The sequence below is a fragment of the Thunnus thynnus genome, chromosome 3 (genome assembly GCF_963924715.1).
Source record: "Thunnus thynnus chromosome 3, fThuThy2.1, whole genome shotgun sequence".
In the NCBI taxonomy this organism is placed as follows: domain Eukaryota; kingdom Metazoa; phylum Chordata; class Actinopteri; order Scombriformes; family Scombridae; genus Thunnus; species Thunnus thynnus.
Genome location: NC_089519.1, coordinates 18,061,311 through 18,086,985, shown reverse-complemented (window position 1 = coordinate 18,086,985; position 25,675 = coordinate 18,061,311). Strand labels below are relative to the sequence as shown.

Below are 25,675 nucleotides of genomic sequence, written 5' to 3'. Positions count from 1 at the left end.
TACTTACACTACAGAACTTAGTGTCGCTCACTGACTGATGGCAAAGTGTCTGCTGTCTTGGCGGGCCATGTTGAGTGGGATCAAGATTCCAGGCAAAGGGTGGTCTTTTGGCATGCTCAAGACCTTGAGAAGCTAGTCCCACCAGGTGTGGTTGCTCTGCCCACCTTCTCACTGCAAGAACTCCAGGATGAACAGAGAAGGGATGCCACACTGTCACAGGTTATCCCATTTATCACCCATGGGAGGCAGCTGTCAAGAAGAGAGAGAGCTGGACTGTTGCTAAAGGTGCTGACACTGAAAATGCTTGATGGCATCCTCTACAGAGTGTGAAAGGATTCACTAACTCGAAAGAAATGCCATCAGTTCAGTGACCATTTCACTAAAATGTCAGTCAGTCAGTTGTCAGTTGTGGGGTAGATACTTTTGCGTCTATGAATTCCTGCAAAGGATCCATTCAGACCAGAGTGCAAATTTTGAAAGCCAGTTGATTCAGGAGCTGTTGCAGATTGCTGGCGTGAAAAAGTCAAGAACAACACTTTACCATCCCATGGGAAATGGCCACACTGAGAGGTTCAACAGAACCTTAGGGAACATGATCGGGGTTAAGCAGAGATGGCCTCAGATGCTGACTTTTGCTTACAACTGTACAGCCCATGAGTCGACTGGGTATGCTCTCTCTTATCTAATGTATGGACCGATTCCCAGACTCCCAGTGGATGTTGTGTTCCACAATGTGGAGAGAGACAATGACATCACATACTATAACGGTTATGCCAAGAGAATGAGGGATGACTTCAAGGAAGCTCTTGCGTTGGCCCAAGTCAATGCAAATTCCAGCCAGCAATGCCAGGCAGACCTGTACAACAGGGAGACAAAAGGCACAGACATTGAAGAGGGAGATCAGGTTCTCTTGGCAAACAGGTGTGGGCATGGCCACAGAAAACTGGCTGACAGCCCCTACACAGCAGTCTCCAAAGACTCGATGTGCCACACTTACTGCATCAGACAGCACAGCACTGGGCAAGAGAAAGTTGTCCATAGGAACCTGCTTCTGCAAGCCAACTTCTTGCCAGTCAAGCTGGATCATGAAATTGAGTCATGCTTTGATAGTGGTTCTGAACCAAGTTAAAAACACAGTGTAGTACATGGAAATCTCCTGTTGACCGAATCTGAGTTTGACCAGTCAGAACGCATTGCCAGTTGGGTAGCAGAGACTACTTCCCCAGAAGACTCTCCAGAGGGCAAACATACACCTCCCGAACCCCCTCAAGTGTCATTTGATAATCCTGAATCAACCATTCAGAAGCCACAGACAAGTGACAGTGTTGGTGCTAATGAACCAGATGTTTGAATCAGAGAGAGTCAGAGTGCCAGAGATGAGGCAGACCTTTGCACTGAAACAAAGACAGCAGCAGTGAAGTAGAGACTGAGCACAGCAGAGAACAGCCAAAACGAAGCAACAGTCATCCATAGAGTCAAGCAGCCAAAGGTGAGACCACTGAGGCAGCCTTATAACCTGACAGGCTACCACCAAGTTCTTTCAAGTGAAGATATTGAGGAGATTGATAAAAAGTTGGAAATAACATTACTAGAAGCTGCTAAACAGTCCATTTCTAAAAGTAAAGGAAGAATGAAGAGGAAAGCGGTTCCCTGGTGGACAGATGAATGTAGTAAAATAGTGAAAGAGAGGAATAGAGCTCTCAGGTTATTAAGAAGAACTCATAATGTACAGAATTTAATCAGATATAAGCAAGAGCAAGCAAGGGTAAGGAAAATTCTACGTAAAGCAAAAAGACAAAGCTTGCAGACTTTTTGCAATAAAATAGGAAGATCAACACCTGTGGGAGAGGTTTGGGGCATGATTATGAGCATGAGAGGAATCAGAAGGGAATGGCAGTATCCAGTACTGAAGATGGGGGAAGAAACAGCAGTATCTGATGAAGAGAAAGCAGAGATGTTAGCAAAGGCATTTACTCAAATCCATAGTTCTGATAATTTGACTGAAAAGGGTAAGAGAGGAAGGGAAATGACTAGTTGGGCTCATCCTGGAAGTCTTGAGAGAAGGGAAAATACTAACAGTTCAATGGATGCTCCATTTACATTGGAAGAAATGAAGAGCGCAATAATAAAGTCTGGACTAACATCTCCTGGGAAAGATGAAATCTGTTATGTTATGTTAAAACATTTAGGAGTTTCAGCATCTATGAAACTGCTAGCTCTCTATAATAAAGTATGGGAAGTGGGAAAATTACCAACTAGTTGGAAAGAGGCAGTGATTATTCCTATCAGGAAACCAGGGGAGGACCCATCAAATCCAATGAACTATGGACCGATAGCACTCACGTCACATGTAGGTAAGGTAATGGAAAGAATGATTACAGAAAGATTAGGATTTTTTATGGAAAGCAGAGGAATTCTTTCACCTCATCAGAGTGGATTTAGGAGGGGTAGAGGAACTATAGATACTGTTATATGTCTGGAAACAGAGATTAAGAAAGCACAAGTTAATAAAGAATCTGTAGTGGCAGTTTTTTTTGACGTAGAAAAGGCATATGATATGGTTTGGAAGGAGGGGTTAATGATCAAATTAAATATGATGGGAATAGCGGGAAGAGCATATAATTGGATTAAAGACTTTTTATTTGATAGATTTATTCATGTCAGAATTGGGACAGCCTTATCAGGAAGATATATGGTAGATAACGATACCCCTCAGGGCAGTGTTATTAGCCCAATACTCTTTTCCATCATGATAAATGATGTATTTTCTCAAGTTCAGGATGATATTGGACGATCATTGTTTGCTGATGATGGAGCTTTGTGGAAAAGAGAAAAGAATATAGATCATATTATAAATAAAATGCAACTGGCAGTTAACATGGTAGAAAAATGGTCATACTATTGGGGGTTTAAGTTTTCAGTTGAAAAAACCAAAACATTAATGTTCACTAAAAAGAGAGGTGTTGGCACACAGATAAAGATATACGGACAAAGAATAGAGCAAGTGAAAGTCTTTAGATTTTTGGGTGCGTGGTTTGATGAAAAGTTAACATGGAATGAACATATTCACAAGATAACAACCAAGTGTAAAAAGATACTAAATGTGATGAGATGTTTAACAGTATCAGAATGGGGAGCAAGCAGATCTGCGATTAAAAATATCTATGTCGCGCTGATTAGAGCAGTATTACATTATGGATATATTGCCTACGGTTCAGCAGCAAAAACATCATTAAAGAAGTTGGAAGTGGTGCAAGCTCAAGAGTAAAGACTGTGTTGTGGTGCTTTAAAAACGACTTCTGTGTCCGCTCTTCAGGTTGAGATGGGTGAATTGCCGCTGCACATCAGACACAAACAGTTAATGATGAACTACTGGACAAATCTTCAAGGGTATTCTGAAGATCACAATCCAACAAAAAAAGTACTTCTTCCATGCTGGGAGAGAGAAAGGGCCAAAAGGGAATGTTTTGCGTGGAGCAGTGAAACAATTGCTAAAGATATGACGTTAAATCAGAAAAGATATATCCCTACAGTGCCATTATCAGTAACACCACCCTGGTTGTTCCCCTCAGTGTCAATTGATTTCTATATTCTGGAAAAAGTGCAGGTACATAAAGATTTTGGAAATATTGCAGTTTTGGTTGAAGATAGGTTACAAACATTATATCAAACATTCATACCAGTATACACAGATGGATCCAAGGATCCTAACACAGGGAGCACAGGCTTTGCTTTGAGTATACCGACCTTAAATGTTTCTGTGAAAAGAAGAACGTCAGATCATTTGTCAGTTTATACAGTCGAGATGATAGCAATTGCAACAGCATTACAGTGGATAGAGGAGTTGCAAATTAAAAAGGTTATTCTTTGTACAGATTCATGTTCTGCATTAATGTCATTACAGTCATATACATCTCACAGTAGGCAGGATATAGTTAATGAGATACATGAAACTCTGTACAGATTTAAAAATATGAATATTTTGATAACATTTATGTGGGTACCAGCACACAGAGGGATTAAGGGCAATGAAATGGTGGATGCATTAGCAAAACAGGCACTGAAGCATGAGGAGATCATGGAAATTTCACTCAGTAAATCGGAAGCAAAAGGAATAATCAAAAGAAACATCATTAAAGAGTGGCAGCACAGATGGGATACAACAAATACAGGACGACACCTCTATGCAGTACAGAGAGAAGTGGGCCCAGCGAGGTCAGCTAAAAGAAGCACCAAAGAGGAGAACATCTTAACAAGGCTGAGGGTAGGACACACCAGACTAAATAAAACACTGCATTTAATAAACAAACATCCCTCAGGATCATGTGACCTATGTCAAATAGAGGAGTCAGTGGAACATGTCATTTTGCACTGCAATAAGTATTCTCGAGAGCGAGAAGTATTAAAGAGAGAAATCAGGAAGATTGGAGGGGAAGAATTGAGTTTGAAAAGTATATTTCCAATTGGGTTAGGGAGCTTATTCCACTACTTGAAAGAAACTGGGTTGATCAACAGAATTTAGTATTCAGGACATCTTCCTTTTGTTTTTTTCTTTTTCCTGATTTGTTTATAGGGGTAGATAACTCTGGTTCACACGCCAACATAGTGGGTGGCGGCAATTCACCTTTACGCTGGTTGCAACCCGCCATTAAACAAAAAAAAAAAAAAAAAAAAAAAAAAAAAAAAGAAAAGAAGAAGAAGAAGAAGAAGAAGAAGAAGAAGAAAATTTGGCAGGCCGGGGTGTCTGGTCTGACGTCATCATGGTGTGTAACTTCCGGTAGTCGCAGGGTCCGTTCTGCAAATCGTCCGCTGTTCTGGTTCAGAAGGCCAAATAGCGACATTTCGGTGAGTAGAAAATAATTAAAATTCCCAAAACCTTATTTTTTACCAAGTTCATTTACGTCGCGTCAAATAGTAGTTTTATTCTCGTTCATATCCAATCTTGAAAGCGTTATGGTTTCCTTAATTACCTCAAGCGACCAAAAGTCCTTGACAGTGGTGATCTAACCGGCTGCTAAAGAGAGCTAACTTAGCTTATCAATGCACCTTGATTTTCACAAATGAAACCCAAGGTCAGCTAACTTTTATTATGCACAGTACTGCTGAGATATGTTGTGAAGTTCAGCGATCACAAGATTATTTAGCATGTGTGCTTTTAATGCTGACGTCGGTTAGCTGAACAATGTCATGCTGCCTAAGTGCTAGCGTTAGCACTTACATCAGGTTTAGTTAAGATGAAGAACTCAAATAATGATTTAACGTCAGAGGTCAAATGAAAGTTAGTATACTAGGCCTCAGTATGTGACCTTGCAATACAAAGTGATCTGAGACCAGCAGCTGTAGAGTCACGTAGCTTAACGAAAACGCTACTTCATCGTTCTAAACAGCTCATGGTGGTAATTCAGTGATCGATGTTTTTGTGGTGTGCAGCAAGTGCGACCTCAGAACCACTGCACCTGTACACCTACGTACCTTCACCAGGTCACAACTCCGCAAACACACACAAGTGAATAAAGGCAAAGAGACAAAGAGAGTACATTGCTAGAGACAAACAATCAAACAATCTCTGAATCACAAAATGAAAATGCTCAAGGGTGTGACATGTAAACTGATTTTATAAAGACTATTTCACGTCCTGAATAACAGCAGTTTTCTCCACCTGTGTGAATACCATTGTCAAATTACTGCTCTTGTTGTCCTTACTGTCCCTGAATAACACTTCATAGTCATGTCTAATGTGGATGGATGAGATTGCTTCATGGTGTACAATATGGTTGCGATGGGAGAAACAGTATATAGATGTGCACAGGTACTGTATACTTCTCTAGCTTATAAAATGAAACACGAATGGTGGCAGACACAGATGTCGTATCACTAGTTAATCTAGGTGGATCAAACTTTACCACAGTTTTCCTCAGACTGTGTTCGAGCTGAGTGTAAACAATATACATTAAATTGTATGCTTTACCTGCAGACTAAACACTTCCCAAATCAAAATTACATCAGAGTAATAACGATATGAGTCAAATGTTAAGACTGACAAGAACATTTTGTAAACGATCACACGTTATGAACGTTTGCGGTGTTTTGAAAAGGCGTTGGCACATTCACCTATTTTGTCTGCGTCTCCATCGTCAAGCACAGCCTCATGCACATGGGTAGTGGCAGTTAATTCAACGCCAGCTAAACTGAAACACTGGTACGTCACGTAAAATTAAAGCAATTGGGCTTGTATGGTAATGTAAAATGTAGCAATGTCAACGTTAAGCATCGATCAGAATCAAAATTGTACTGTATAGCTAATGCCAGATGACGGGGATTCTGTTGATGCAGTTGCATTGTCTTTGAACAGTACCTTATTATTATCGTCTGTGTGTCTTTGTGTGTGTGGTTGCAGCTTCAAAGACGTGATGGCTGCAAAACTGCGTTTACTTTACTCCGTGTCAAGGCCAGGTAAGACTTCTCAGCCTGATGAACAGAACCAATGTTGCACTTCCAAAAACATCTAAGGACAAAAAGATCAAGGCATTACTTCAGTTCTTGCTTCATGGTTAAAATTTGATGAATAACCACACTACCAAAGTTGAATTTATTGTCCATCCTCCTGTTGTTGTGGTATGTCTGCATCCTAGACTGATTTCATTCATTGTTTTGATTCTGTGTGTAGCAGAAGGGCCTGCTGGTATTTTGTTGTGGTCACAGTCATCACAAAGCTGTATGACACTTAATTGTGTGTTGTTGTTTTTTTTTTTTTGATGGTGAATGAATGTTGTTGGTTTTTAATTGATTCACAGAATTCTGACATTTAATTAACAAACAAGTCAGTCCTACCATTTTCTCTTTCTTTCTCTCTCCCTTTTATTCTGATCATGTCTGATAAACATGTTTCACTGTAGAGCTACCTATCAGCGTTCCAGCTGTGGTGCAACTCTGTATTGTCCAACAAGCACCAACCTCTCTTTTCTTTGGCATGGTGGTAGTTGCATAATGATTAAAAAATACATATAATCTGCAAATGACACAACAAAAATTTTAAAATCTCGAAACGCATACAATAGATGTGTCAATAACACAAGCCATTTCAGATTTAAAAATAATGGGCCTCATGCTTGAATGTTTTCATATTTGTCTCTTATATTTGCTCTTGCACAAAGCAAAAATAAGAAAATCCTACATGGGATTCAACCAACTCTCAAAGCACTTTGCAACTTCAAGTCCTGCTTTCAGGAATCAGAAGACAAATGCACAACAAATTTAGGAAAGACAGTAGAAGACCCGAAACAATTAGAAAATATGAATTCAGCTAATATGTCATCAGAGCAGCTCGGCACTGTGAAAGAAAAAAGAGGGAATGCTTTGACTTGGGGACAGATGCTAAAAAACATCTCTCTAAAGCAAAGTGCTCTATGATGGGAGGTGGTCATGTGACAGTCAGAGATATTAGAGGAGAATATTATAGTCTACTTATATATATATAGTATATACAGGTGATGTTACACTGTCAGCTGCAACACAACATGATACTGGACAGAGGCCTGCAGAGATACACAGAGGCAGCTGTCGCAGTGAGAGAAGTCCTAGAAAAAACTGAAATGTAGAAGTTGATGCGTCAAAATATGGCATTAAAAATCAGAAAATCATTTTAAATAAATTGGCAGCTATGATGATGAAAATATGGTAAACAGAATATAAATTTTGCATTAACTTTGTTTTACTTACATAATACATTTTTGTTAATTTCGCTATCATATTTAAACTCCAAATTAATTGAGATAAGGGCATTAAAATTGTAAGTCAAACAAGCGTTTCTACCCTGTGAAGAAAGGCAGAGAGGATCTATCCATGACACAAACGACAGGACTGGACCACTTGTAAATTTTGTTTGTATCTAAGAGAAAATTCTAAGTACGACAGAATTGATGAATGTCACAAATGCTTTTAAATCACTTCTACGTGCATTTTAAGAACAAATCTGTTCGTACAAGTGTTTCTTGCATGAGGCCCATTGTCTGCCCCCAGCAGATGGTCAAATACTGAGAAGTTGTGTTTTTGTGATTATAGGTATTAAGCACACATCAGGTACCACTGCCGTACCCTTAAATGTATAGTGAATGGGACATATTCAGGTTTTGTATAATGGAGGTGTCCACTATAGTGATATTAATGGTAATGTATTTCTGAATTGATCTATACTTTCAGGCACTTTAGTGGCCAGCCAGAATCTAGTGAGGTCCTTCAGTTTGTCTGCACAAAGGGAAGGATTCAGTAAGTAGCACTCAGACATAAACGTTTCATTGAAGTGTATTGTTGTCATTGATGTGTCTCTTCTCAAACAAACTTACAAATACTCATGTATGTGATAAAACTTGTGTGTGTGTGTGTGTGTAGAGTATGTGAATGCCCAGGAGATCCCTACAGACATGAAGTCCATCACAGACAGAGCTGCTCAGACGCTGCTTTGGACAGAACTGTTCAGAGGTCAGCTCCGCTCACACATGGATCACTTTGCAGTAGAACAACACAGAAGAGATGTCACACTAAGTTTTTTTTTCCAACCAAAAATTAATTATTTAATTCGTTTTTTCTTTTACAATCAGTCATGCCAAAAATAATGAACATGATTGCTTAGAGTAGGTGGCTTGCACTGACATCACTTTTGTTTGTTCATGTTTTTTTTGTTTTTTTCCTAGAGTGGAAATGTCGATGCACTCTTGCTGTGTGAAAGTAGTTTGATTACTCATACCCCTTTTCAACCAAGGCAGTTTGAGGACCAGTTTGGAGCCGGTGCCTAATGTTGAATCAGCTCTTCACGTTTCGACAACCAAAGAACTGGCTTTCAGCCAGGAAAACTGGTTCCATAGTGGCACCAACTCTTTGCTGGTCTAAAAAAAAGAACCGCTTATGACCAACCAAAACCAAAATGCATTGCGTCTCTTCAGACTGTGCAGAGATTGGCAGAGATTTTGACCCAGGCCAGAGCCATATAGAGGCGTTGGGCGATGTCTACAGAATTGGCATATGACAATGTCCACAGTGAAACATTGTGATGGACGATGATACATACTCTTATTGGCTTTTTACTCGTAAAGCTTTTATTGCACTTACAGTAATGTAAGGAGTGTAGTTGTCATCAACTCGAGTACTTCACGAGGTTCACTGTCTCCCCTCTGCTCCACTCAGAGAACACACATTCACACATGGAGCACTCAGCCCTGCCTACTGTGAAACAGAGGAGAGGAGAGAAACTTAATAGAGCCATGAATGACAGCAAAACGCAGTAGACACTATTTATTTGTTATTTACCTCATTTGTGTGCATTTGTTTCATTTCAGCTCATTGTGAGCGTCTACTGCATTTTGCTGTCATTTATGGTCATGGGCATACTTAATCGTTCATTTAGTAGCCAGTATGCACTACATACAAAAAAAATGGAAAACTAAAGAGTATAAAGCTGTGCTGTAGTCCGCTGTTGTTGTGCTTGAAGTTCTTCTTTTTTTTGTTTTATGGTGGATGGCAACCAGCGTTACGGTGCATTACCGCCACCCACTAAATTGGAGTGTGAAGCGCTTGACATTGGCATTAGCATTGCTAGGAAACTGGTGGCATGTACAGTTATGTAACAACTTGGCTCTTAAGCCTGTGGAAAAGCAAGCCAGTTCTTAGAGGGTTTGCTGGTTGAACTAACTGCAAACCGGAACCGGCACCAGCACCAGCACAAGCCTAGCACTAGCACTGGGTTGCAGTTGGTGGAAAGGGGGTATCAGAGGTATTGCAAATGTCTAATGCCAAGTGGCATTGTATTTTCATGTCTGTGATGTCTGTTAAACTTCTTAAGTTATGACATGCTAACTGTCTGTTACAATACGTGTCAGTTTAAAAATTGCTGTAAAATGCTGTCAAATATGTATGACTTTTTTGTGATGTCAGGTCTGGGCATGACAATGAGCTACCTGTTCAGAGAGCCTGCCACCATCAACTACCCTTTTGAGAAGGGACCTCTGTCACCTCGCTTCAGAGGAGAACATGCCCTGCGCAGGTGAGGAACACCTCTGAACTGTCTGTCGTTGTTGTCGTCATATGTGGGGGACATATGAAATACTCAAGACAGAGACTCATCGGCTAGACATTTCTCCGTTCTCTGGCTGAGATTGACACTAAAATGAGATTGCTGGTCCACCTTAAAAGTCAGTCCACCTTAAGTGAGCCTGGTCAAGTTAAGCTAACGCGTTGTTGCTAACTTTGGGGCTAACCCCCTTCGATAGGTGTGCATTTTCTTTGTCTTGAGGAGCTGCAGCATTTATTAACTGACAAATAGTCTGTACTGTACATTTACTGCCAGATTGACAACTTACTGCTAAACTTTTCCTCTGCTCCACTCACATTCACATCATGTTTCTGCCGCTCACCCTCTGTGCTTGCGCAACTACACGCGCACATTTACACACACATACCCACACACGCGCTGCCTTATTCCCTAACGGAGCTACACTACTCTTGTACCTTTCACGTAGATGTCCTTTGAAGAACGAAGAGAGGGAGGATGACTTAAGAAAATCCACAATAACATAGGGTGCTGCACAGTGTGCGAGTGGAAATCATTAGTAGCTTGTTGATATTAATGATTGTCTGAAATTTTTTCAATGAATATAGGGGAAACACTGCTCTTTCCATTTTACTGCAGTAGACACTTTTATAGGTCCCGAATAAAAATGATCTCACTGAATTAAATATAAAAATTTGCTAATCAATATCAACCCTGAGTAAGATTTATTTTCCTTTAGTCCACTCAGTCAATAGGAAACCAAGGCAGCTCTGAGACAAAGGGTGAAATGAATACTTAACACAAAAATAAAATTGATTGCAAAGATAAACTGCTAAGTGCAAAACTCTAAATAACTTAAATTCATACTTCAAATAACAAAATCAAACAAACAATAGCTGCCTGCTACATTTAGCTGCAAAGTGCAAACAAGAAAATTGATCGAATTGGTCAAATTGATCACTATAAGCAGATGATTATTATAACCGATTTTCTTTCTTTTTCTTAATTTCTCATGCAGAGAACTATCTAATTGACATTTGTATATTTATTACATGAATCTAATGTAATGAAATGAGCAGTTTCACTGTTTACTGAGTTTTGACTGTTTCAAAATACAGAACAGCTGTTTAAACGCTGTTGTTTCGCTGCTGCATCTTGTAGGCTCGTTTTTGGCATTTTGTCATAAGCTTCAAGGAGACGACGTTTGTCACTGAGATAAAATGACTTTCTCATTCCCGTCCTCAGGTAACCAGCTGGCAGGCTGAGGAGTTGTGCATTAAGCTGTGGGGAGGAGGAGGAAGCTGGTGAATCAGATCAATAAAAAGTTATTTTCTGATTAATTCACAGCAGTCACAAATAAGCCCACAACCGCACAAACCTGCGGAAGTGCGCTGCACTGCCTGATAATGGCATTAGTCTTGTCAAGCTCCTTGTTCCCTTCGAGATAATAAAATTCAAAATATGTCCAAAGGATTGCCTTCATTGCGGATGGGGCAGGTTGTATTTGCTCCATTGCTCGCAGTCTTTCCATGACACAGACTTCACTTCCTTCCTGCCCCCGGAGTTGGGTCCGGGCGAAAACCAACGCGGCGTCATTGCGCCATCTATGGGATTGAGTGAGCTAACTCATGTCAGGAAAAAATGGAAAACAGGGTCTGGCAAGACTGAAAAATGTGAATCGCTTCTTGGAATTTCTGAATCGATTCTGAATTGGCAGAGAGAATCACGATTCTTATGTGAATCGGTTTTTTTTTTTTTGCGCACCCCTGCTATCTGTACACTGAACAACAGTCACATACTGTTAATCACAAGTGAATCTACTGACTTTGTGTGGAAATGTCGTGGAAATCTCAGTTTAAAGCAGTGTTTTGTCTGAAGTGGAAGCCAAATAGATCTTTTATGTGCATTCACTCACTGCTGCTTTTTCTTATCCCTAGGAGTGGACATGAGTTCAGAGTTCATCTGATGATGTTGCTCAAAGCTAAAAATGATTTTACAATGACAAAGGAGGTTGTTTCAGTCATAGCACTTTAAATCAAACCTCAACATATTCTCTGTAATGCTGCTACTCCAGGTATCCTTCAGGAGAGGAGCGTTGCATCGCCTGCAAGCTGTGTGAAGCTATCTGTCCAGCCCAGGTAAATGCACACATGCGTGCGCACACACACACACTTGTGTTTCCTTCTTTTCAGAGAACATTACATTGACTTAAACAACATTGACTATTAAAACTAAAAAGGATGTCCACTAGATGTGGCTTTGTTGCATCATGTCTGCTCTAATATGAACAAGACAAAACACCTGGCTGTATGTTTGTTTCAAGCATAATTAATTATGAACTGTATGATAAAATATTCATTAATGTGAATTAATGCAGATATTTATACTGAGTTATAATAGCAGAGTAGAGAAAAGAGTGAGATGCAGTTGTCACTCTGCATCATATGGATGGTGTCAGTTATATCAGCTTAGAGTCACATTATTATATGAGGTCACTGATTTGTGTGTGTTCAGGCCATCAGCATCGAAGCAGAGACTCGTACTGATGGCAGCAGGAGGACGACTCGCTACGACATTGACATGACCAAATGCATCTACTGCGGCTTCTGTCAGGAGGCGTGTCCTGTGGACGCTATAGTAGAGGTGCGTGTGCATTATCCCCTGTTACATACAGCACAGTGAGTCTGAAAGGCCTCCAAATTTTTGGACAAACAGCAAATTCAGTTTTTGATGTCAAATGTCAGTGTTGTGGTCGAGTCACTAAGTCTGGAGTCTCGAGTCCCCAGTGTTCGAGTCCGAGTCAAGTCCCCATTACCTGAGTCCGAGTCATTATGGTTGAGTCTGAGTCAAGTTCCAACATGGTGTGTGTGTGTGTGTGTGTGTGTGTGTGTGTGTGTGGGGCTACACTGTGCAGCAGCTGCTGCTGTGTGTGACGTGAACCATAGTGTGGCTATGTGAAAATTTGACTGGCAAAAAATTGGATATATATTACTTCTTTATCAGTTAACAAGTTGGAGTACTCGTCTTCAACTTCCGAATCCAGTCAATGCTCGAGTTCGAGTCATCAGTGCGTGAATCCGAGTCAAGTCACGAGTCCTGAAAATCAGGACTCGAGTACTACAACACTGTCACATGTCATCTGATTGTTGGTAAGTTGTTTAAACAGTCACATTTTCTCCAACTGACTTCCACTTTTGAAACTATATGGCAGTCAATGATGTGACACATCAAGCAGTCTAGTCCAAACAATGTGGGCAGATGTATGGACACCTCGCAGCAGTGAAAGGCAGTTTGAATACAGGATGTGCTTTCCAATCTGCTACTATATTTAAAAGATGAGCTGTAAGTAACTCAGTTTAAAAGTGGTCAGTGAACACACATGTGTTTTACTCACTGTTTTAACATGGTCTTGTGTTTCAACCTCCCACACAAATGGAATACCAGGGGTTGCCCAGCAGATGTCGCCACTTTGTCTCATCAAATACTTCAAAACAATGAACAATGCATGAAGGTCTGACTGAAGTGCTGCATTGAGAATTGACCAGGAGCTAATTAAGAGTCTGTCAGTGTAGTAAAATGTCTCTGTGTTAGAAGTCCCGTTGTAGTCAGAGTAGACGCATGGTTGTGCAAACAATGTCTCTTTCATCTCTGATGTAATTATTACACAAAGAAAACCTATAAATATCACTATTACACATTATGTAGACTCTGTACATTTGTAGGAACGCAGGGTTTTCCCTAGGTTTCTGTAGGGCATCTGCAGGTTGATCATATCGAGTAAGGAGGTGCTAACTGAGGGTAAAACTTCCTTAAGCAGCCTAGTTGGGATGGGGTCTAAGACACGGGTTGATGGTTTAGATGAACAAATCATTGAAGTTAGTTCTGGAAAGTCGACTGGAGAAAAACAGTCTAAATATATGTAAGGTTTTACAGCTGTTTCTAATGTTCCTGTGTTTGGGGATAAATCAATGCCTGTTGAGGGAAAAAAATAAGACTGACAGATGAAGTCAAATAAATAGTTTTATACAAATATTATAGTGACGTCTAGTGGTCAAACAGAAGAGCTACAGAAAATAATAAAATAGGTCAAGTACCATATGAGTATGTTGTCAAGTTTCAGCTCTTTTAAGACCCTGCACAGCCACACAGCTATTAAACTCAATTCTTTTTGACTATGCATGTGAAACTAATTAAGTCTAAATCTGTGCTGCGTCTCTAAAATATCTCTGAACCATGAGCAATAAGTAAAGGAGCGTACCATTAAGACTTAAACAGATACATGTAAATAGTATCAGCAGTGTTAGCATATAGTTAAAGATAGCATTAAAACAAAAAACAAGAAAGTAACAAGCATTACTTTCTGAGAAAAACAGCAGGACTGCACTCCAAACTGGAAGCTAGTCATTAAGGTTTCAAATTATCAGCAATATATGCAATATACTGTAAGGCAGACTGGAAGCCTTTCTCCCCTACTATAAAACACAAAGTATTGGTGGAAATGAATGCTTGGGGCTGAGTGATGGCTACCAGTACCATCTCCCCTACCGCTTTACACAGTGAGGATTTCAGGAGAAATGGGGACCTGCTGTGCTCCACTCACCAATAAGCACAACACCACTGCCTAGTAGTAGGTATATGCAATGTCATCATTAACAAATTAAACCTGCCAACAAAAGAATTCTTCAAGTCAAAGTCATGTCAAAAATTTCACAATGTCCTAGATTCTGCCTCAGATCTAATGCCCCTTTAGAGGCCAAATCAGTCATTGTTTGACCACACACTGTACTGTACAACCACAACATGTGTTTTCCATCATTCTGTATGATTAGGCCTGTGCTTTACCTTTTTATATATAAATTTTGCTGTTCTCTCCTTGAGAGATGCAAATTTCTGAATGACTCTGGTTAAAATCAGGGATGTCATGGACAAGTTTGTTCTCCATAAAGAGCATGTCCAATGCATTGAGATGATTCTGTGATATTGTGTTCCTGAAGAAGGTCTTGACTCTCCTCAGTGTGGAGAAGAAGATTCAGCTGAAGTCATAGAAGTTGTGATGAGGATTGTCAGCAGAGCCACAGTCTCTGAGAAGGAGTCCTGAAAATTGTTCCCCCTGAACAGCCGACAGCACAACAGCACCAATGCAGTTCTTGAACTTATTGCTGTAGATTAGAGACAGTTTAGTTTTCAGCTTGCTCTTGTTCAGCATTGAGTAAAGCCTCCATGGTGGTGTTCAGTGCTGCATCAGGGAAGTGGCTGGTGTACTGTTGGAATTTGTCTCTCTGTGGCACTATAGAAATGATCAGGTGCTTGGTGAAGGAGAACCTTTCTTTTGCATGGCCCAAGATAGTGTCACAAGTGAGACAAAAGTGAATGCACCAATTTAATACAATATGGAGATGGATATAAATCAGCTTTACAATATATATGATATAATAATGATAATAATAATACAATAATATATGAAAACTATTTTATCAATGTATGCTGTTATTTGATAGGGACAATGCAAATTAACATAGCGCCACTATAAAACTAGATTAATATATAGGGCCTACTCTAAGGCATGTTGCCCATTTTTCTGCACAATACAACACTACTATGATTAAAAATATTGTAAAAGACCAACACCACACATTTAGCTTCTATCTCACCTCTGTAGCTACCCTCTGAAGATCACACAGGCCCAGTGTGCAGTGTTTCATGGCCAGCTGCTGCTGAGATACACTGCCACTTTGTTCTCCACAGAGAGTAGGGAGGGAATCTCTGAAGCAGTGGACATAGTGTGCATTCACATACACATCTTGCACCTTCTTCTGCATACCACCAGTGGCTTCTTTCATGACATTTGCACCATCATATGCCTGGGAAATGAGCTTGCTCTTCTGGTCGTCAGGGAGAATGGAGCTCAACCTATCCAGAAGTGCTGTGGCAAGTCTACACTCCTGATTTCCCATTCCTCACACGAGAGAACTTTGTATGTATGTTTGTATGTATGTGTATGTTTAAGACATAGTGCAGGATGTCTCAGGCACATTTTGAACGGGCACTACAGTTCATCCAATAGACTTCTGCTCAACTCAAAATTGTAGTCTCCAGATATTCTGCGTGTGAGGCGTTTATGGAAGATGAGTAAATTATAGCGTCTACTGATAGCCTGTGTTTGAGGCATTTAGGGGACATCTGTAAATTGTAGTTTCTACCAATAGTCTGCATCTCAGACGTTTAGGGAGCATTGGTAAATTTTAGCGTCTACTGATAGTCTGCATGAGAGGCATTTAGGGGGCACAACTCCCTCTAGGTATTGAGAAATTGACCTGTTCCGAACGGGCACTGCACTAGTGAATTTGAATTTGAACTTTACCATCAGTGAACTTTAAAATTGCCACAGGCTGCAAAGAAACTTTTGTTAAGACATTTAAATGAGCATTTGGCTGCGTGTGTGTATACTTACATCCATATCAAAACACTTCCACCTCCACCTGCTCCACTCTGAACTGCTGGACCTGCTGCTCCATTCTCTCTCTCTCTTTCTCGTTCTCTTTCTTTTCTTCTCCTTTTCGTTTCCCATGGACATATTTATTGTCTCCTAACGTACTAAAATCTAGATCCTAAATACTGTTAATTAGAGTCTGACTGATACATCTGTGGGGTTGATTTTATTGGCCAATTTAAGCTAATAGGAGATAAATTGATATCGTAGTCTATGACGGCCGATAAGTAACAAAAAATTAAAGTAATGTAAAGCCAAAGAGAGGTGTTTTGAGCTATGCTGGCAACACACTAATCTCCACAGTAATCTCAGTGAGTTCACTGATTGCATCACAGCTCAGCTGACCGCTGCAAAACAGAGCGGAATCAGTGCTTGTGCCACTGTTTCGTATCTCATGATAAGGTGCTCATTTGAAAGTGAAATACATTGAGTTGAATGATAATCAGGGTTCCTATGCAGCATGGCATTTGATTTTAGTAATTTCCAGGTCTGGATAAGTATTGAAAAAAGAAAAAAAGTATGGAGTATGGAAAAATATTTGTGTTTCCAGACTCTTGACCTTATTCTGTTTTCTGTGTTTCTTGAATATAAAATTCAGAATTTCTAAGAATAAATATTACTCTTATAATAACTTTTTTCAATTCATTCATGGTTTGAATTTATAAAACAGACTAAAAGCATGGGGGGAACAATAAAACAATATTATTTATTCAATATGTTAATGGAAAATAATACAAGTATAGGTTGCATTGGTTAGTTTACTACTTCTTTGGGCAGAGATGTTTGACAGTAGAATGTCATCCAGCCTTCTGCGTAGGAGTGTGGACTGAATGGTCAAAGTGGATTCCGAAGGCTGGCTTGACAATTCCAAATATAAAGCCTAGTTGGCTAAGGATTCCAAATGGGAAAAGATAGCTAGATGCAAACTTTGTGTAACATTTCCAACGTGGGGGAGGTGGAAACTGTAAGCCATATGCAAGGGCAAAAGCACTGTCGTCTTGTCACAGCATCCTCTGCACCCAGAGTCACAACGTTTTTGGCACAAACCAACGTGAGACTAAGACCGACCATAAGTGTTGAACACGCTGTTGGGATGGGCAGTAGTGCGTTTGGTTATTAGCAAAAATTCAAAATTATCATAGATAATTATGAATTATGAAAATAAGATATTGTTAACCTTAATCAATAATTCGGGCACCAACTTTTGGATCTGTGAGGAACATAGTTGATTATTTGCAATAATTATCAATTATCAAAGATGATTAACTAATTATAACAATTAATAGAATTATTAATATGAATTGAACAAATACGGGGCACCACCCGGAAACCGGGACCAATAACCAAACCAGGTAGTCTCAAAAATGGGAGTTCACCTAGAATGTTAATATCTGAGAGATATCAACACTCTAGGGTGATCAAAGAAGGGTGAATTCGAGCTCTGACTCCTTCAATCAGCCACTTTTCACAATGTTACACACAATAATGACAAAAGAACTTCTCTTTAAAGATATAACAGTGTTAATTAAACTTAGCAAAATTAACAAAGTTAACAAATGCTTCATTCAATAAACAACTATCCTAAAATCTAATCCTACCGAACAAAACACAAACAGCTATATACAGGGTTGGACGTGTGTGTGTGTGTGTGTGTGTGTGTGTGTGTGTGTGTGTGTGTGTGTGTGTGTGTGTGTGTGTGTGTGTGTGTGTGTGTGTGTGAGACAAGATGGCGACGGGGCCTGACGTGACGACGTCGTCGGTCTGTGACGCGGACGTGACTATGGGAGGAAGTCACATTGCGGGAGAACCGGATGGCAGAAGTATGGCGGATAAGGAAAGACAAAGCAAAGCTTTGTGACCATCAGATGTGCAAAAAGACGTTGGTATGTGTGTGTGTGTGTGTGCGCGCGTGTGTGTGTTAGTCAGAAGAGAGAGGGAAGAAGGAAAGAAAGCGATTGTGAGAGGAAGAGAAGCGGTTCCTTTGTCTACAGACAGTGCGCGTACGGCAGTCTGTGACGCACGTTTTCTGGTTTCTGATCAACAAAGCCACTTACTTTCTCCCTCACGATGGCACAAATACAGCAGTAGTCCCGAGCGGGACAAACACAAAACAGTCTAGCGTGGTGAACACAACTAAACAGGCAGCAAACTTAAAATACTCCTCAGTAAAACAGAGAAAAGTCTCGTCTCGTCCAGCGAGGGGAGTCTTTGATGAGGGGAAAACACATGCGTGGGGTACCACCTTAAGTCAAGCTGAGTCAGAGGAACAGAAGTTACCCCTAGCTCAGTGACATGGGAAAGGCGTGTGCTTCAGGGCACGTTCAATTTTTAAAGGGGCGGTGATGTCATGGAAATGGAGTTTGCAATGGACTCCCATTGTTTGTAAGCAGCATTTTGGCGCTATTCCTTTGTCTCGAGGGAAACATAGGAAAAAGCACCTTGTGGTCAGGCCCAATAGGTTACATGTAGGCCTTCTCTGTGTGACCTCATGGTTTGAGGCCCAACAACGCCAACGTTTCATTTACATAATAAACACCTAGCTATTTATGCTCAGATGTCAAATATGAATATAGTTTGAAATGGATAATAAACCATGCCCCCTCATTTAACCCAACAACAATGAAATGTATCTTTTATTCTGTTTCTCATGCACACTCAAATGTTATTATGCTGTGTTGAACTGACCACTTTTAACTGATCGGGTAGGCTATGATGAGAGCACCACTCTGTTACTTTTCTTCCTGTTTATAGAATGTTATTCAGCTGGACAAATAATGTAGGCTAATGTTGATACTTTTTGTAGATTTAGATGTATTGTCAATGTCAACAGTTAGGCAAGTCATCATATTTTGTAAACTTGTAACTTGTTAAGGAGCCACAGTATTGAGATGGAGGAAACAAACCTGGCAAATACAAATAAATATGACAAATAAAATGAAAACTAGAAGAGAAAAAGTTGTTTTGGGTAAACTGACCCTTTAAATGGACCTACAGGCAAGAGGTCCAGGTGTATCTGAGGAACTAGAAAGTTCACCTCCATCAAAAATCAACCATCAAGTCCCAAAACACAGTAACACTGAAGGTCTGGTCTGTGCGTAATGATGGACCTATCTGTCCAATCAAGCAACAACATATGGTACAATAAAATGTTATTTCTGTAATGACTTACTTAAAGCTATAATATGTAACTATTCCACAGTAAAATGTCTAAAAACCACTAAATCTGTCATGTATTTTGTTGAATTGTGTACTGACATTATCCCAAATGTTTCCAACAATTTTCAAACCCAGAGAAATCTGTAATTTTAATCAAGGAAATGGTCTGTTTCCTTTGGTTGCCTGTCAGTGGCGTCATACCACCTCTACCAAAGAGTATATGCGCACAAGATGCATGCTTTAGCGTTGTGGTTGTCCACCACAGTGGAGTCTAGCAAAGAGCATATGCATACAAGATAACAGCGTTGTGGTTGTCCACCAGAATTTGTCTGAATGAATTGTCTTATTCAGTATCAAAACACATTTTTACGATAAACTTTTTAGATCTTGGTCGTTTTTACTGTATCTTTTAACCAGATGAAGGATTTTAGCCATCAGATATCTGGATCTGAAGTTATCAGAGAAACAAGCTGAACAAACCTTAGCAGCAGCTAGGTTAGCAGCCCCTTCCGGATGTCCTGTGCTCACTCAACAGCATCAGAGAAACAGTTTTTTTTCTTGAAACTGCTTTATTCAGTGTTTTTACCAGTTTTAATCCCCATGTTTGTTTTGGAGAGGAGGAGACCTTTGCAGATAATTCGGCTCCAGGTAAAAACCTGCCGAACGTCTGTATCTTAAGTTGTCAGAGATACCTGTTTTAATCACCAGATCTGTTTGTTCTGGGAGGAGGAGACCTCTGCGGATGATTCGGCTTCTGGTAAAAAATATCCTGAACAATGAACACTGAAGTAATCCTAACCCGGAGAAGCTGGTTGTTTAACAATAGACAACAATTCCCATGATCCCACACTACTTTACAACATTATCAAACTCCGTCTTTTATTGCTTTGATTGAGAGACCCGTGGCAGAAATGACATATTGTGTGTTTAAACGATTAAATATGGAAGCATTTCTATATGCGCAGTAATGCCACTGTAGCAGATATTTTCAGGCATACTAGCAAGCAGAACTGCAACAGAGATTTTGCTGAATCTGAGTTTTGGACTTACCTTGAAATAAAATTTTTGGTAGCTCTGGTGGTGATGGAGCTCAGGATTCATCCTGAGAAGGGCTGCTTTATTCCAACCTATTTTACTGTATAAAGTTAAAATCTGTGTTACAGCAGACCTGTCAGATGTGTAGAAGAAACACAGAACATTAACTACTGTTAGATTGTGAGTGGTGATGCTTTCGGCATGTAGGGAGATTAAAATAATTAATGACGTTACCACCTCTGTGTCTGATGTGTAAATGCATACAGTGCCACTTAATTTGGAGATGCTCTGTTAGCTGCTTTGTGATGCTTCAGGTATTTAGGCTTATCTCAAATGAAAGAATCCTACAGCTAGTTGTGGTCAACAAAGAGAACATCAGTAGGAATAGTAATGTTTCTACAAAATCCCAGATTACTTTCAGTGACACATGAACAACATTATTGATAATATTCAGTCATCAACCTAACAGGTTACAGACCTGTCTGAGTCACATTAATAGTTGTATTTTGACAGACATTTTAATAAGCTATAGATATGAAATACTAGAGAGAAGTAAAAGAAGCAAAAGTCAACATAAGCTACATGAAGGTTGATTTGGGATTTTGTGTGCACACCTCTGCTAAATAAAAAGATGTGTAAATTGTGGTGCTCTGCAATTTTTATAACTAGTGCAGTGCCTGTTCAAAACGTGGCTGTTTGGAACAGGCCACTTGCTTATTATTTCTCAAGAACTGCATATATATTTATCAATTGACAAATGTATCAATTAAAATGATAAGGATTTAAGAAACAAGATGGTTTTAATCCAGGTAAAACTTCACTAGTGAGAATAAACTGAGGTTGAACTGTAGAAGCAGTTTATGGCCTTCCATTAGTTGATTCTGCTGCCAATCAAATGTGTCTGCGCTCCTTTTGGCTAGTTTTACTGCCTCTGCCTCTATTTTTTTCTCCTGTGTGCACTCATTCTTCTCTCTAGGGTAGTTTAACTGAGAAGGGCGCGTGCCTTTGTCCCGCTCAGCAAGTCAGAGCCCAGAAGCCCTGCCCCACAGTGATGTGACGGTGTTTATATCAAACAGCCCCCACTGCACTCAGACTCTGAGCTGAGCAGCTCGCTGTTTGCTTGTTTATTCAAAGTTGATTAATATTGAACATGTCGAGTAACCAAATTGCACCAACTTCAAGACTGCACTCCCTTTTGTCCCCAGCAATGCACCCGCCAAGTGTGAAGTAGATCTGATGAAAGGTTCTCGAGATATGTGAAGGACAAACATACAGACAGAGATTCTTTACTTTATATAGAGAGATGGACCAATCTCAGTGCTGAAATGTAGAGAAAAGGCTGAAACATAGCAGGCAGTGGCAGAAACTGCTCAAGTAATGACTGGTCGCTTGCATACATCTTTTTTCCCCTTCCTCTGAAGCTCCAAGTAAAGTTACACTATGATACATTAATATACAAGTTTTTAAGGACCAAACTTATCCAAAGTCTGAATGTTTGGCCCAAACGACACCACTGGAGTCAATTATGATTGCTCGCTGCCATAAGTGCAACAAAATCTGCCAGAAGTAGACACAGATGGTATAAGCTTGTTATGCTAACAGCAAACACATTGAAACAAGTAAATGACAGAGAAAGCTGATGTAGTTTGTCTTTGTTGTTTGTCTTGTTTCTGCAGTGGTGTTTACTCTGTCACTATATTAGTTTACTGCAGTAAACTGTGTTTTTAATCTGTTGACATAACTAGTAAATCATTGTAAGTAAATCAAAACTTAGTTTAAACCAGTATTTATTATATAATTACTTTTTTCTATGAGAGAACCCTTGCTTACTAGCCAATTTTATTTAACATCAGTAATAATAATAATAATTCCAGTGAAGTTTACTGTTACATTTGCTGTTAGTTATCTTTTGGATATTAACACATAACAGCCCACTGAGACAAATCTCTGTGTTCCTACCCCTGCAGTGGGTGCTGGAAATACATTTTTGCATTGATCATTTTTCTACTTGAGGAACTTAACTATGCTGTAACTTGGAGTTTTCCGACTTCATAGAACCTGTAAAGTTTTAGTTCTAGGTTCTGCTTTGTGTTTCCACTGTGTTTTTCAAAGCAGGGGCTGTGTTCACCAAAAAATCTTATCTTGCAGCTTTTGTCCTCCTAAACAGCACTAAAAGTTCCCAAGTTTCCTCTTCCTTTCAGTGCTTATTTAAACACATCCTGTGTTGTACTGTAGTTTTAGCTGTGTTGCTAATGAACTGTTGGGTTCCATTTACCCAGAATATCTGAAACTGGCATCACCAAATTTAGTTCCAGGAAGTTGCCCCCAAAGCAGGGAAAGAACAGTGGAAACAAAAGCAGAAGCTGTGACAGTTCGAGCTTGTTAAGTTCCTGTTGTGGAAAGGCTCTAATGGTGGTCTACCTGGATAGACAGTGAACCAGCTTTGTGACACCTGAAAAGCTGGCTAACATGAATCAGGCCGATGCCGGCTTCAGTGTCTCTTGCCTGTGAGGCCTGCCGTTGTTTTTCTTTGCTGATGATTCAGTCTCCACATTGAAATAATGATTTGAATATAAAATAACTGCAACTTTAATGTGATGACTCTTACTTCTGTCCCCTTTGTCTTATTTATTTCTATATCTGATCCCTCTCCTCTGTCTTACATTCCTCTTTCTGTTCTGTCTTTCTTCAGGGTCCCAACTTCGAGTTCTCCACTGAAACCCATGAGGAACTGCTCTACAACAAGGAGAAGCTCCTCAACAACGGAGACAAGTGGGAAGCAGAGATAGCTGCCAACATACAAGCTGATTACCTCTACCGATAGACACACACACACACACACAAGCATAACCTCTCTGACACACATACGTCCACAATGTACATACTGTAAGAAGACAGCCTCAGCTGTGATGGATGTGCTTCAGGGTTGAATTTATCTTTTATTTAAAACAACACCAACAACACATTTCTTCCAGTGTCAGTGTTCTCCCCTTCTGATATGATGAATATACTTTGATAACTTTATGATTTTTACCATGTCAATGTTTGGGTTACATATTCATTGTAGAATGATGAATACTACACTGGCTTTCTGTGATTAATGTAGTAGACTTCAGCTGTCACAGCATGGTCCAGGCTATGACAATCCAGTGAGGAGAATGTGGTTTGTTTCTGCACTGGAGAGTCAGACATGCTGTGACAGTATGGGTTGATACACAATGATAGCAGATTACAGACATAATCCTGGATTGATTCTGATGTACCACACAAGTATACATGGTTGTGTTTCTTTATAGTTGTTATCCTGCTTTGATGCTGTTTCCACCCTGAGTCAAATACAATTCTGGGAGAAACACTAAATGTGTTGAGTGTCAAAGTTCATTCTTGAGCTTAGAAATAGTAGTAGACAGAAAAAAATGGCAACAGGAAACCAAACAGCATCACACGCTCGGGCAAGGCAAACTGAGCAGATGTGGTTGAAAGCCCTGGAAAAGTCTAGTTAGTGGAAGGTACTCACTCACGTTACTCAACCTGTTCCAACAAATGTCAGTTAGTTAAGTGTGTGTGTGTGTGTGTGTGTGCGTGCGTGCGTGTGTGCGTGCGTGTGTGCGTGCGTGCGTGCGTTTCGTACATGCAGTAAATGCTTTGTAAATGTCCTTTGGACTTGATTGTGAGTTTTGAGATTTATCCAATGAGATCAGTGATCTTTGTGTTTTGACAAAGGTAGAGACAAAAACATTTAGATGAATCTATTAAGAGATTCATGTGGGGAACGTCTCATTAGTTTCAAACAAAGAGCATAATTAAATCATACTGAAGACAGGTCATCAACTAACTCTGATAGTGCTACTAGCTTGTTTGCTTCCAGTAAAACCTAAATGCTAGCATTCAGATATAAAAAGAAACTATTTTATTTACAGTGCATTCAGAAAATATTCAGACCCCTTAAGTTTTTTCACATTTTGTTATCTTGCAGTCTTATGCTAAAATCATTTAAATTAATTTTTTCCCCTCATCAATCTACATTCAATACCCCATAATAACAAAGCAAAAACAGAATTTTAGAAACTTTTGCAAATTTATTAAAAAGGAAAAACTGAAATATCATAGCATATAAAATCATATATATATATATATCATATAAGGTATCACAGTTGATCATGCATATCAAGCAAAAACCTACGGCACAGAGGCATAAGGTATATCTGGCTTTGTATACACACACAATACTTGTAAGTAGAATGAGTTTATTGTTGGGTTGGCTCTGCACATGAAATTGTTGACAATAAGAAAAATACAGAAAATCGCCAAACACATCCTTTGACGATGAGGTCACCTGCATTAAGGCCAGCCATCTTTGGTTTGGAAACCCTCTTGGCTGCTTTGATTGAGGCCGTGGGGGGAGCTGGAGCCACTTCTGACGTTTTTTACATGAAGCTTTTCTCATGCACACAGTAAGCTTAGAGTCTGTTGTATCGGAGAAGGAGACTGAACTTAAATACACCATGAGAACTATGGAGACTCTATCCAGCCCATAGGTCCTCTGCAATTTAAATTTGTACTACTTGTGTTTTCTCTTCAGAGATAAGAGTGAAAAGTCAGTTTGGGAGAAATGCTGAAGGTTGACAGTGAAGGGAGCTGATAGTTGACTTGTGTCTCTTCATATTGAAGTCATGAAGAACTCTGATGCTCTGTGCATTTTGTTTGTGGCGCCTCCAAACCTCACCTATTCACCATGATGAGCAGCACTGCTCAGCAGCTTTACCAAGTAATTTCTCTCCTAATAAGCTGTTCAAATGAACTTTTAACATGATTACTTTAGTATGTAATATAACGCCCAGTCTGCACTTTCATAAGTTTATATTGAAAAGGCTTCTTACTGCACTTCCTGTTTTGTTTGTCTGTCATGTCTTACTCTGTCAACTAGAGATGTATATGTCAAAGCTTGACAT

The 25,675-nt window shown here is 39.8% G+C and overlaps 1 protein-coding gene across 1 annotated transcript; it reads left to right on the top strand.

Annotated features, from left to right (window-relative positions):
* Window positions 1-4,691: 4,691 nt before the first annotated feature.
* Window positions 4,692-24,083, top strand: ndufs8a (NADH:ubiquinone oxidoreductase core subunit S8a). The gene is made up of 8 exons (XM_067584528.1): window positions 4,692-4,845; window positions 6,398-6,453; window positions 8,200-8,265; window positions 8,389-8,478; window positions 9,928-10,036; window positions 12,117-12,180; window positions 12,557-12,685; window positions 23,416-24,083. Exons 2-8 carry the CDS (start codon window positions 6,411-6,413, stop codon window positions 23,545-23,547), a joined length of 633 nt encoding a protein of 210 aa, XP_067440629.1. The 5' UTR covers window positions 4,692-4,845; window positions 6,398-6,410; the 3' UTR covers window positions 23,548-24,083.
* The last annotated feature ends 1,592 nt before the right edge of the window (window positions 24,084-25,675 follow it).